General features: G+C 45.4%; 1 protein-coding gene across 3 annotated transcripts in view; it reads left to right on the top strand.

Moving 5' to 3' along the window:
* Positions 1-14,178, top strand: part of LOC117753743 (disco-interacting protein 2 homolog C-like) — a 33,956-nt gene that overhangs the window by 4,565 nt on the left and 15,213 nt on the right. The window contains exons 2-10 of one of the 3 annotated variants that reach the window (XM_034572036.1): positions 7,121-7,192; positions 7,915-8,019; positions 8,215-8,340; positions 9,645-9,920; positions 10,472-10,594; positions 11,207-11,353; positions 11,747-11,866; positions 12,892-13,089; positions 13,851-13,942. In XM_034572036.1, coding sequence (XP_034427927.1) covers positions 7,121-7,192; positions 7,915-8,019; positions 8,215-8,340; positions 9,645-9,920; positions 10,472-10,594; positions 11,207-11,353; positions 11,747-11,866; positions 12,892-13,089; positions 13,851-13,942 — 1,259 coding nt within the window. Of the gene's footprint in view, positions 1-7,120; positions 7,193-7,914; positions 8,020-8,214; positions 8,341-9,623; positions 9,921-10,471; positions 10,595-11,206; positions 11,354-11,746; positions 11,867-12,891; positions 13,090-13,850; positions 13,943-14,178 lie in introns of all 3 variants that reach the window. The other 2 variants (XM_034572035.1, XM_034572037.1) reach the window with 2 other exon arrangements.

The raw sequence follows: 14,178 nt of genomic DNA, 5'->3' as shown, positions 1-14,178 counted from the left end.
CAGTTGCAGCTATAATTTGATGCCAACTTTTACATTTAACAATTTTTTATAATCTTAAGACGAATATGGAGTTTCGATATCCGCCCAACGATCAACAATATGGCCGAATTAGACAGAATGAGTCCTGAGAACAAAAGGTTTTAAATCGGAAGCGAACCAGTGTCATCCCGGTGAGTGGCGAGCGTTGGTGTGTTATGAAAACAGAGCAGCTGTCAGTCATTTGGCGTGCGGCCTGTTCGGAGTGACGTCCGTCCTGGAGCGGATGCCAGTCGACCACAATGAGCAGAACTGAATACTGAGTCTGTGGGTGTCGTGTATTATTCCACTGTTCACGCGAGAAAACGTGAATAAAAGAACTGATTGACTGAAAATCAATATCATGATTTTACATCACGAAGATACTGATGAATGAATCCTTCAAACAGGTTGATTTTTAAATGTCATCAGTGCTTTGAAGAAACCGCAGCTGGATGATGACTCGTGGTTTTATTTGACAGTAGCGTGAGAGAGTTTTCACCAAACACCCAACATGAGTTTGTCGAATAAAAATATGACAATAAACATCCTATCATCCTGGATCCGTCTCTTTAATTGAGTCGCCTCCAAAAATTAACGGGTTCTTCTCTGGCTCGTACCCCACCTTTCCACCAAGTTCCTAGAAAACTGGTCCAGTGGTTTTTGCGTAATCCTGCTAAAAGTCAGACAAACAGCTATCAGGATATTTTTTGTGAGAGAAAGAAACGTAGCATTCAAACCCTGATTTGGACGTCAGTTGCCATAGCAACAGTCACAGCATTCTTGGAGAGTGAAGTGCTTGGTAACGCGTTGGCTGTTCTGACGGCGGCTGACAAACACTTTGCTGCGTCACTTACGTCCTGTTCTCCTCCAGCTCCTCCGCCCTTCACACCCCCGAGAATCAATAGAAGCGGTGACGTCAGATCGTCACAGGGTCACGCAGCCAATTAGAGAAGAGGTCCATCAGGAAAATACCATGAAGGAGTTTAATGTGCATCAAGTAATATTAAACATCCAGGAAAAGTCAAAGCAAATTCTAAATCCACACAGATTTTCCAACATGTCATAAACAGTTGATGGACCACAGACTCTCTCCTGTCGTCATGGTAACTCGATGCTTCAGGCTACAGCTAACGATTATTTTCATCACTGGTTATGTTTTCAATAGTTTTTAAATCAAATTTCAGAAAACGGCGATAACAGTTTTTAATTCCCCACAAAACCTTGTGACAACTTCGAGTGTCTTGTTTTGTTTGAGCAACTGAACCCAAATATATGAAATTAAATTCTATTCTGTTTGTGACACTGAACACGTGTTTGGTTTTTGGGTTGTGACAGAATCGCTCATTGTCCTGATGATGATGATGAAACAAACAAAATGAAGATCAAGATGTTAATGTCAAGAAAATCCCGAGGCTCAGGTTTCTGCTCAGGTTTCTGCTCTGTGTGTGTGTGTGTGTGTGTGTGTGTGTGTGTGTGTGTGTGTGTGTGTGTGTGTGTGTGTGTGTGTGTGTGTGTGTGTGTGTGTGTGTGTGTGTGTGTGTGTGTGTGTGTGTGTGTGTGTGTGAGAGAGACAGTTTAACCTTTCGATTAGATGAAAGTGAGGAGCGGTCACTCGTGCTCCAACAGTGAGGGGATCAGACATGAGGTGGAAAATTGGGTCAGATTTTGAGGGTTGACGAACAGTGAATGAGTGAAAACACAAACATCCTCTCAGTTTCGTTTACCTCCTGCTCGCCAAGCCTCGAGAGGAGGAGCTGTTTACTCTGTAATGTCACACAAATATTGACAAATGTGCAAAGTTATCAGAGCAGAGCAAACTGTTATTATCCTGAGAAGAGGAGGTGAAAGAAGCTCTGACCAGAGACGGCTGTAATGAGCTGAGGAATTTATTGATCGATCATTTACTGAAACTGTTATTGATAAATAATCTGTGCCTGTATTGATAATTTGTGTGAACACAGAGATCCCGTCTGGCTGTGATAACTGGACATGTGAATATGTTTAAAGATTTGATAGAGATTATTAATGATAGAAAAGAATCTGCAGCTTGTTACATTATGTTTTCATCTGTTGCAAAGAAACGACTTGACGGATTCCCACCAGGAGGTGGCTCAGAAAAGAACTGTGCTGCAGTTGGTTGTTAATTTCTCACAGAATAACTTGTGGATCTTGATGAAACAAATCAGACATATTTTATTTTGGGGCCTGATATTTATGAGTGTGTGAAATTTGGGGTAAATCCAAGTGAGACTGCTGGGCCTTGGTGGAGGTTTGTGCTTGACCATAGAGACATTCTAATTGGTTTCAGTTTATCTCTGTATGATTTATAAACTGAATATATGTTCATTTTGGACAATTTGAAGACATGGAGAAAATAGGACGTTGCACTGTACGTCCACGTGGCCTCTTAACCCACTGAACAACCAGGACGCCCGGGTTTTCTGTTCTTTCTGCTGTTGTGGACGTGACACTTGGCTGCTACTGCAACTCTGTGTATATGTGTGTATGAATAAATGTATATGTGTGTGTGTGTGTGTGTGTGTGTGTGTGTGTGTGTGTCCATGTGGCCCCTGGCTCTGCTGTGGACACATGAGTTGCAGAGCCAGTGGACGCTCTGCAGTCCACACGGGTCCCTGCATGTGAATGTGACGGCCCAAGGTCCCATAGCATGACGCATGCCTTAGTGTGTGCGTGCGCGTGTGTGTCTGTGTGTGTGTGTGTGTGTGTGTGTGTGTGTGTGTGTGCGCGCCTGCTGGAGGTAGATTTGGTTACCATGGTGGCTTTGTGGGTGGACTGGCTGTTTATGATGATGTAATGACGAAGAAAAAGAGTGAGAGATCAAATAAAAGCTTGATGTCGAGGAAAAAGGACTTTGGGACGGACTCCATCATCTCTCCATCTGTTTTGGTCTTGGTCAGTCATTGGTTTTTAAGGCCAAAGTTGAAATCACTCACAAAGTACCAACTGAGCTGGAGCTTTTCTCTCTTGTCAAAAAGTTATAATAACATAAATTACATATATACTGTATATTATGTAGATTTATGCATCATATCTGATCAAAAAGAGTCCAAAGATGAAATTAGCTCAGTACTTCTGTAGGAAATCAGTTTCCCCAGGAGTGATGCAGCCGACACCTCAGTTTATCTTGAAGAGTTTCCAGCGGCGCTGAATGAATCAGACCTTTTGACGACGCAATCTCAGCAAGTGGAAAAACTCCAGTCTGCGAATCGGCCGCCATCGATTCTCTCTCAGCTGTGTGCCATTAAAACAGCCGAGTGTCAGGGAGCAGGGAGGAGAGGGAGCGAGGAGAAGGAGGAAAGTAATTAGGGCGCCAATACAGGCTGGTACTACACACACACACATCACACACACACACACATCATAGATTTGCACACGCACACACACACACACACACACACATATGCACTCACTCTGGCAGGTATCATTAGCCAGCGTCTCACATCTGATGCTCCAAATCCAAGATGGCTGTCTCAGGCCTTCTCCAGGAGAACCGTTGCTAGGCAACTCCCTCCCTGCTCTGCTGCGCTGCGAGTGGAAGATGGCGTCTCCCTATAGGCCGAGTGAGTGTGTGTGTGAGTGTGTGTGAGTGTGTGTGTGATTGTGAGAGAGAGAGAGAAGAATGTTGTTATGCTGCGGTTGATCTGAGAGAAGGCCTCACTCAGATATAGCACACATGTACGTCGTACACACACAGATGAGCAGATTGGACCCAGATGTTCTGGCCATCGTCCATGGTCCGATTGGGAAATAAAGTCTCTCTCTCTCTCTCTCTCTCTCTCTCTCTCTCTCTCTCTCTCTCAGGAGAGAAGCTCAGGCTGAGTTCGGCCCTTGTTGTTACGACAGTGCGTCCCGTGGTATTTGGTGGAAAAGCAGCTTCTCTGGCAGATTTCACACATGCAAATTGATTCAGAGTCTTTCTATGTTTGATTGATATATTTTCAGCCCCACTTCCTGTCTGTCGTTTGGTTGTGGTTCATGAAATCATGGATATCTGACACCCCTTCTTTTCTTTGCCGTTGTTTTTCCACCACATTTCATCCAGCCTCAGTCAAACACTCCCACCTCAGACGTTTCTGCTGCGAGCTCTATTTTACCAAACCTTTTCACACAGCTGTGTTTTTAAGAAAAGTCCAGCCTGTGGAAAATAAAGTGCAAGCAGAGTTTATCCAGAGGAGTTTTGTGATTAGTCAACTTGATTTGTCCTCAGTTGTTTCTCTCTGTTCGGAACTGTTTTGGAAACTGGATTTATTTACTGCTCTTCCACTACAGAATATGAAATGTGCTGATATTTGTTTGCAGACATAATTTGTTTGCATGCATAGACGCACGACTGCATCTGTGCCCTCGAGCCTTGTGCTCCCCCCCCCCCCCCTCCCCCCAAATACAATCTGTGTACAAGCAGCTGAGTTCTTCTTTCTGCAAATCCAGTAACAGACTCGTCGCTCAGGTGAGATCATTTCACTGATCTCAAATGAAACAACAGATTGAAAATAAAGCAGAACACAGATGTTGATTAGTAACATACGTGATGACTGTTTATCACCAGATTAGCTGTGATAGCGTAGATGTGTTCTGAAGATTAACTCGGTTAATGTACAATATTTTTCTTCCCGTGCACAAATCCCACAGACCAACGACCAAACAAAATATCTTAAACATCTATCCACTGGCACTGGGTGACACATCCCTTCATTACCATGAGCACAGTGTCCTGCTGCTTGAAAAACGGCCCTGAGCAGCAAATATGGATTCATCTTTTCCTTTTAACCTTTCCTGGCATTTGTTGACATTAACACACACAGACACACGTTGGGTTATTCCCCTCATCGTTTATATCTCGTTGTTTGGAGGAGAATAATAGTTTTGGACAGAAGCAGCTGTCGTGTTTTGTTGCATCTGATCACACCAGCATGCTCTCGCCTTCTTGGACCAGTGGATTTGCTCTGGTTCCCCTGTTGTTGCTGAGCTAAACGTCTCTGTGGCGATCCAATAAGAATCAGTAATGAGCGAACTGGTGCGAGCCAGTTTCACAGCGCCTAATGGGGACAAACAAGGAGGTATTAGCTCATATTAGCTGCGAGCGCCCTGGGGTGCTGTGATTGACAAGTTGTGGTGTTGAGAAGTGAGGGGGGGTATCAGTGATTGCCTAGGCAGTGAACCCCCCCCCCCCCCCCGGGGTTGTCATGAGCTTCTACCCACTCTGACCACTGTCTCTGCTGTTGTTGCGGAGAACTCACACGAACAGTTGATGTTGACGGCCTTAACGTAAATGTGGTTTGTTCACTTTGGATGTGGTGACGTCGCGTGTTGCCGAACTGCATTGTGGTTCTGTTGCTTTGGTTACGCTGTGTTCCGTAGAAGTGGAGAAAAGGTCAAATAGTCCAGCGGCACCAGCAAATCAAATCACGTTAATGCAAATACACATCAGACGTCAGAATGAGCAAAAGGCCACGCTTCAATAAACATGGAACAAAATGAACAGCAAAATTTTGGGATTACTTTGCTCCGAACAGTTTGACAAAATAATAAAAAATAAACATCTTTGATGGGATCACAGCTGTGACGCACATCAACATGATGCCGCTCCGACCCATGACCGCTCAGTCCTCATGGGTCGGACCACACCCGTCTTTGAACGAGTGTGGTCTCCTGCTGGCCATTTGACAGAATACAGGTTCCAGGCAACATCGACTAATGTTGTGACACTATTGTGGCACAAAATCTGTCCACACTTGCCTCAGTACTCACGATGCCTCTGTGGTAGATCCTGTTATATGTGTCTAAAGGACCTCGTGACACACACACACGCAGACACACACACACGCAGACACACACACACTGACAAGGTGAAAGCAGTACCCTCCACACTGACACTGCTGGAAATAATGAGCCTCTCTTCAAATGTTATTGCTGGGTTACTTTTTAGAAATCCTAAGTCAAGAGGAGAAAGACTCCACGCTGCTGCAGAGTGTCGCTGTGATATCCGCCACATGGTGGTCAGGGTTACTGACGTCGAGCAAGAGTGCATTATCATTTCTGAATGTGGCTTCGTTTAATGTTTTAATTGCTGCAGGAGTTGTGTAGCAGAGATGAACTTGGCTTTATCTGATTATTAGTTTTGGATTTAGCCTGATGGATTCTCTCTGCAACGTTTGGATTTGTAAAGGTTTGGTGGGACAGCACCAACACTCACCTGCTGTATCTCTGGTGTCTGACTGAACCATCATGTAAGAGGAAGCTTGAGACTTGTTGTCTGAGGAGTGTTTGAACCTGGACTGAAATTTGACAACAACAACCATGGCGATGCTGGAGGAGGTTGTGATAATGAACCTCTTACAAAAACATGGTGAAAGTGGCCGTGCTGTGTCCAACTCACCAACTCGCCAGTTCCACCATTGTGGAAATTTCTTCCTCATGTGTTTGTCTTACTCGCTGCACTGCCCCCCCGTGACTTCCAGTGGTACTGCTCTGTTCTGTCCTGATCCTGAAACTCTCAGAAGACGTATGAACGCAGAGAACGGGCAGATGGCTGCGTCTGTTCCTGTGTACGCATCTAAAGTTGATCATAACTTGGGCCCTCTGCGATAACCAAGCATCTGTGTCGTGACATAATAAAGGAGACTGGGTTTCAACATGTTGAATTAAAGTAACAGAAGATGTTGAATCTTAAACAAATGATCATATGACCTTGACAAGCTCTCATTCATGGAAGAACAGCTGGAAGAGGTTGACTGTTGAACTGAACAATGTTTGCAATTTTTCTTTTTTCCTCACATCCATTATTTCCATCATTATTCATCGCATTATTTGTTTTGTGTTGTTTAAGTATTGTTTTACTTTTTTTAAACCTTTAATTAAAAGACAGAGACATTGAAAGACGTGGAGAGACAGCAGATTTAAACTGCGGGCGATACAGTCGTGTGGTGTTTGTCCAAAAAGCCACCATTACTTTCTCAAAGTGAAAAAAAAAAAAGATTTAATTAACCATAAAACCTTTTTAAAAATGAACTTTATAACACAAATCAGCCCAGGCAGCCGTCACTGTCTCTCTCACGCTCTATTTATCTCTATCTGTTTGCAGGGGACATCACTCAGAAGGGTTATGAGAAGAAGAGGTCCAAACTGATCAGGGCATTTGTTCCACATGCTGGAGGTAATTTAGCAACCTCTGACCCTCCGCCCCCTCCACACACACACAGACACACACACAGACACACACACTCACACACACACACACACAACCTAAGTATTCCCATATCGCTACTAGAGAATCGATCTGGTATCATGACAAATACAGTTGCGATGATACTGTTCTCCACTCTATCGATTCAGTCTTCAGCCACCGCCATTAGCGAATGTAGGTTAAGACTCCCTAGAGCTCAGCTTGGGCCTGCTCCTCTGTTTCTGCATCTGTACGTGAACGTGCCGTAGTCACGTACACACACACAGACACACACACACACACACACACACACACACACACACACCCTGGCTCCAACTAAAACACACACCCATCACACAATCCGGTGCATCCTTGTCCTTCACAGGGATGAAGCGTCAGTAATAACGGCCATGGGAAACTGAGGGATGTTCTGAAAGTGCAGCAACGCAACTATCACATTATTATACTTTCATTTTGTGTTGTTTTATTATTGTTTTGTGTCATAAAGTCAATCAAATCATCTCCATGTTTGTTTTTTCCCCTTTCTTATGCACTGTAACTACTGCTTTTGTCAAAACCGTGTGTACATATATGTGTGTGTTTGTGTGTGGGTGTGTGCGTGTGTGTGTGTGTGTGTGTGTGTGTGTGTGTGTGTGTGTGTGTGTGTATATATGTGTGTGTCCGTCTGCCTGCTTGTCCACCTGCCTCCGTAGGTATGGAAGGGCCCATGTCTCACCGGGCCCCACTCGGCCCTCCCTCTGCTGCCCGTTTCCACCGGCGGAGAACCTCCGGCACAAGAGACGAGCGCTACCGATCAGGTACAGAAATTCCACCTGCACAACTAACACACACAGACCTGCACGAGCTGCACACTGCTGCACACTGCTGCAGCTCGTGAGGGAACGAGAGTGTTTTAACATCCCATCGAATCCAAACAGAAACTCTCAATTTCAGCAGAGCTGTGAGTTCCACCTCCGTCTGTCTGTGACGGAGACTCTCTCTCTCTTTCTCAGATGTCCACACCGAGGCCGTGCAGGCGGTGTTGGCGCGACACGTGGAGCGGAAGGTGGCGGTGCCCATGCCCTCCAAAAGACGTTCACTGGTGGTGCAGACCTCCATGGATGCATACACGCCTCCAGGTGACGAGACACACACACACACACACACACACACACACACACACACACACACACACACACACACACACACACACACACACACGCCTGCAGCTACACACTGCAAACATCTACTGTCTTTGTTATCTGCTTTAGAGTTTAGAAATTACAAACCTCTTCTACTTTATCTTCAGAAAATGTTGTCAGAAAAAAATGCTTGGAAAGTGAAAGAGGCACACACAATAACACAATCACACAATCACACAAACACGCACACTGTGGTTATCTCAGCTGAAGTGCGTTGCACTAAACCTAAAATCTGACCCCAGAGAAGCCGCCCTGTGCCCAGACAGGATTATGTTCTAATGCTCGTGTCTCTGCTTCTCAGACACTTCGGGTTCTGACAGAGAAACGCTGTCGATTCACCAAAAACTGCAAACATGCACATTTTCTGAGGCGTGCAGACCCACTGACACTTTACAGTAAAACCAAACCGCACACAGCTGTTGTGTTGCAGCCAGTCGGCTACTGTCAATGTGGCCTGTCGTTGAGAAACAGGGAAAATACTGATTCTTAACTGTTTGTCTAAGTTTGTGTGCACTCTGTGAGTTTGTGTGTACTTCTTCTCTGTCTTGGCTGAAATGAGATATCAAAGTTGACCTTTACCTCAAATGTGAGCTCATTAGATTGAACATAATCAGAGTTGATAACATAGATTAGATGTTGATTAGATTTTAATGAAGGAAATGTAATATCTTTGTTTGCCTGTAATTTTCTTTTTAACCTTTGAGGAAATTCATTTGCGAACCTGACGTCTCTGCACAGACTCAGAAAACGCTCCTGTAAAACAGGAAATCACTCAAATCTGAATCTAAAGTAGAAAGTGTCTGTTTAAGATGGGAAATTTAAGATTCACACAGATGTTAACTGGGCCTCATCTGTGTTCACATGATTGAATCTTATTTAAAGAAGTAAATTGAGTCCTTGTGGCTCTTTGCCGATGCGCAGCCTGAAGCCAGTTTTAACTGAATTGGTTCTCGTGGCTGTTCCACGCAAGCCGACGAATTATTGACATTTTGTCTCTGTGAGCTCACGAGTCCCGTCGCCTCTGCCACTTAAAGGAAACACTTTCACTGCACAGCATATGGACTCATAGACGGAACAACCGTAGGAGGTTAATATTCAGGCACAGCTGGTTAATGTAGCTTGTAATGTTTTGTTAAGATTTACACTTTACTTTCACTGTGTGTTGATGTTGTGTGAAGGTTTTTTCTTAACGAATAATGGCGGTCACTGCCTCTCACCAGGCCTGTCCCCCCTGTGCTCAGACTCGTCGTCGGGCTCGGAGGAGGAGGCGGGGCCGGGCGACGACATGTCGGGCATGGAGCACTGGATGAGCCGCCCATCCCAGTTGGGCCCCGCCCACCTGGGCTCCACCTCCTCCTCGTCCTCGTCAACGCAGAGCGGCGGCAGCGGCAACGCCGGGCGACTGGCCGACTCGCTGGCGCACACGCACATCTCGCACCTGGCGCACGCACACCTGGCGCACACGCACCTGGGCCAGTCGCTCCACCAGCAGAGCCTCCTGTCCCAGTCACACCACGGTAAGATCAACTGGTTCTCGTTCCATTACAGATCTGCAGCTTCATTCATCAAATGGTCACATGATGAGATCACGTGTGTGGGTCACAGAGGAGGGTAATAACAACGTGTGGAAACACTGTTGATATCATTTATTACCAATTGATGTAGTTAGATTAATATAGTTAATACATTATAGATCTAATAAAGGGAATAAACACACTTCCCTTCTTTGATTTTGTTATTGTACCTTTTGTATCTGTTTCTAAATGTCTCCGCTCTGTCTCTTGTTGTCTGGTGTCTTCACATTTGTATTTATTCCATCCTGCACATAACAGTTAATATTTCCAGTCTAGCTTCTAATTTGATGCCATTTTTATGCTGCAATCAATTTTTATTCATTAGTAATTCCTCCTTATTTTAAGTACCATTGACTTTATCAGTTTTATTTACACCACCACCCTTTTCTTTAATTGATGCTTCCCTATTTGTTCTGTCGATGTTATTTACTCACACTTTCTAATTGTCTTTTTCTGTCCCCTCGTCTCCAACATATCTGTCCCTGTGAATTCAGGTATCGGCCACTTGTCCCTGAAGAGGAAGGGAGCTCTGAGCGTCGCAGAGAACGGAGGATCTCTGCGGCGATCCTGTGAGTTTGGCTCCGACATGCTGTGGCCACCGCCGCTGGAGTCAGACGGTACGTCACAGCCCCAAAATACTCAACCTGTCACAGAGACAGGCTGTGGAAGTGTCTTAATCAGGGATGAGTTTCAGCCAAATACTTGTTCGGTTACGTGTTGAATATTCCGAGGTAAACAGATGTCTTTTCTGACATTTACGGTATCGATCGTGGGCCAAAGTCAGACGAAGGAAGGAGGTGAAAGCTTCAATAATTCTGGTTTATCAGAGGAACGTGTGATGTAGCAGAGAGCAAATGAGCAGTCTGACCTCAGATAGTGGTTTCAATCCTGCTTCTATAAAAAAAACGTTTTTAAATGTGCACCTTCTTAATGATTTCTACGTATTAAAAGTTACTGTCGAGCTTCTTGTTTAATCCTTCAGATTTGTGTTGACTGTGATCTGATTGGGTTTCATTTACAGTTTGCATCAGAGTATTTAAAAGAAAGAATGTGTTGAAATAAGCATTTAATGGAAAGCGAGCGCAGACCTCACGCTCTCCTGTGTCCCGGAGATTTGACCCAAATTAACTAAAAAGTCCAATTGAGCATAAGAACCTGACTAATTGAGCAGAGAGCGAGTTCCTTGACAAACAGTGCAGTGATGAATATGTTTTTCTGTCTCCCTCCAGAGAATCACTCTGCCCCCCCGGATGTGACGGGCTACTCGTCGGACTCGTCTCACTCCCACACTGAGCGTCACCACATGTCCAACATGGGAACCATTGCCAGGAACACGCAGAAGTACGGCAACGCAGAGCGCATGGAGACGGGCGACGGTGAGAGTCATCGCTGTCGCTGTGTGAAACACGGCGGCAGCTTAAGCCCGCCCCCCAACTGGAGCCTCTGACTAAAGACACTGAAGACACTTTGATAAAAATAGAAACAGGAGGTGATCTCTAATTGGACCACCACCTTAGAGAACTGACCAATTACAACGAGGCTGTTGCTGTCACTCCCCTAGATGAGCAGATTAACTTTTTTTTTTACCCCTTTACAGATTAAACACAGTTTCTGTTCATATTTGACCTAAAAATATGTTTGTTCTTCATTCAGGTTCTTTAATTTGATTGTTTTCTTTTTATTTATAATTATTTATAGTCATATCGGTCTGGCTCTTATTGTCGTTGATGAGACTCCACTGTCTGAGGGTGTCTTTGTGCTTTGTGCAGGTGTCCCGGTCAGCAGTCGTGTGTCGGCGAAGATCCAGCAGCTGGTGAACACGCTGAAGCAGCCGCGCAGGCCTCCGCTGAGAGAGTTCTTCGTCGACGACTTCGATGAACTTCTAGAGGGTTAGAATCTGTCTTTGTGTCGGCGTGACTCATGATTCTGTCTGATTTAAGGTGCAGTGTCACTCGCTCAATCTCACACTTTGGAGTCATCGCGGATTACGTGGATCTTTTCCTGTGACTGAAGTCAGAGGCTGCAGGTGGAGGCTGAATTAAGCAAATCTGCAGCTGTGAGGAAGGTTGGAGAGATTTCTGGCAGAGCAGTGGAGCAGCAGTCGTAGAGCAGAACGAGCGCTGGCGGTTAAAAAACCCTCTAATCTGAAAGTATGTGCTGGGTGGGTGCAGCAGAGAGTGAGGCATGATGGGTAGGAGCTGCCGAGGCACAACACCTGAACTGGCTCCCAGGTGTTTTCAAGCTGCGATTCGTAGAAACAGTAACAGAGTAAAGAATCATTTCCTTCCAGGGTCACGTGGAGTCCATGTTAGGGACCAGATGATCTTCAGTCTTACAGAACACAAAGTTTTTTGAAGTTTATGTCGTAGGAATCTCGAGCCCGGAGATCAGTGCAGATCTTAATGTCTCTGCTCGTTCCTTCACCATCTGTCTTTGTCTCCTCGTTTCAAGTCGCTAATCTTTCATTGTCGTCTTCAGAATCCTCATCTTCTGGAAAAGTGGTATTTCTCCACGTTTCTAGCAGAGTTTGGATTCATTTTAAGCGAGTTGTCAATATCTTCGGTGTGGCCATGCGAGATAATGTGGAGCTCGGAGGTTGATATAGTGGCTGAGACCTCCAGTTCACTCTGGATCCATTTTTTATGACAATGGCTCAAGGTTGAATCCGACGGAATCCCCCCCCCGTGCTGCCTCCCTCTGAGGCTTACTGCCGAATAAACTCAATATTAAAGTAGAATTCAGCCGTCCAGAACCTTCACATTCCCACAATACATCTGGATTAATAACAGCTAATTCATGAGCAGTGTGTCGGAGTGTGATTACAGCTTCCTCCTCGCTGTCTCACTGGAGCTAAATGTTTCCATGTGGTGTTTTCACCATCACAGTGACACGTTATCTGTCTCCTCATCTCCAGTCCAGCAGCCGGACCCCAATCAGCCGCGGCCAGAGGGGGCGGAGATGATGCTGGTGCGAGGCGAGGCGCTGGGGGTGGTCACTAACTGGCCCCCCTCCCTGGAGGCTGCGCTCCAACGCTGGGGAACCATTTCCCCGAAAGCCCCCTGCCTCACCAGCCTGGACACGGCAGGGAAGCCCCTCTACGTGCTCACATATGGTAACCAGGCGCTCGAGCACTCGTCATTTACGTCTTTACACACGTGGAGCAGAACAGGTGCAATGATCCCTGGAAGAATCACACGACATGTTTCTTCTAAACACAGACGTGCACCTCTGTGGTAGAATGTAGTCACCATGCACACGCATGCAAAGGAAGTCACATGGTCTTTGTGAATCCATGCTTAATTGTGTGTCTAAGCACGAAGCAGCTGTGACTGAATAAGATAATAAAGTTGAATCAGGAAATATAAATTGACTCCACATTTGATTTCAGCTTCGAAACCAGATTCTAAACCCGACAACAGTTTATTTTCAGTATTTATCAGTGAGCACAGACTGTGTTTTGTATATTTTAGGATTAATCTGTCGTCAGATCTCTTGAAGGAAGAATGAAATCATACAGTTCCAGCAAACATCAGCAATTTATGACCCATCTTTTCTTTATCAAGGACCTTCAGTTGAAACCATGAATTGGATTTCTCACTTCAGGCCTGTGGCCGACACCCTCAGTGTGTGGGAGCTTTATTAAAACCATAACTGTACTAGACAACTCTTACTTTTGATTATGATCCACAGCAAACTGAAAATGATCGTCTTCAGTGACCTCTCCCGCCTGCTGAAAATTCTTAAATGGCGTCACTGCAGACATTTCTTTCTTCTTTTATCGACTGTGTGTCCTCGAAATAGACAAAGAACACACACGTGCACACACACACACACACACACACACACTCATATCCTGTGTCCTGCCCCCTGCAGGGAAGCTGTGGTCTCGCAGCATCAAGCTTGCCTACAACATCCTCCACAAACTGGGCAGCAAGCAGGAGCCCATGGTGCGACCGGGGGATCGGGTGAGTCACACTCCTCCGCACCGCCACCGTTCACAGATTGTGGTTCCTCGTCTTTGTGCTCATTTCACTGCGGCGGTGTTGTTGTTGTTGTTGTTGTTGTGTTTGGCCAAGTTGTAACGATTCAGCAATTCATGCGCTCTGAATTTTTAAATTCAGCGGCTGTAACGCCACCCGCCAATAACGAAGAAGAAGAAGAACCGAGTGTTTGAGACAAACTTTAATTCTCACGCGTCAGT

Source organism: Hippoglossus hippoglossus, chromosome 20 (assembly GCF_009819705.1).
Source record: "Hippoglossus hippoglossus isolate fHipHip1 chromosome 20, fHipHip1.pri, whole genome shotgun sequence".
Taxonomy (NCBI): domain Eukaryota; kingdom Metazoa; phylum Chordata; class Actinopteri; order Pleuronectiformes; family Pleuronectidae; genus Hippoglossus; species Hippoglossus hippoglossus.
Note: the sequence above shows the minus strand (reverse complement) of the source record. Positions and strands in the feature narration are given on the sequence as shown.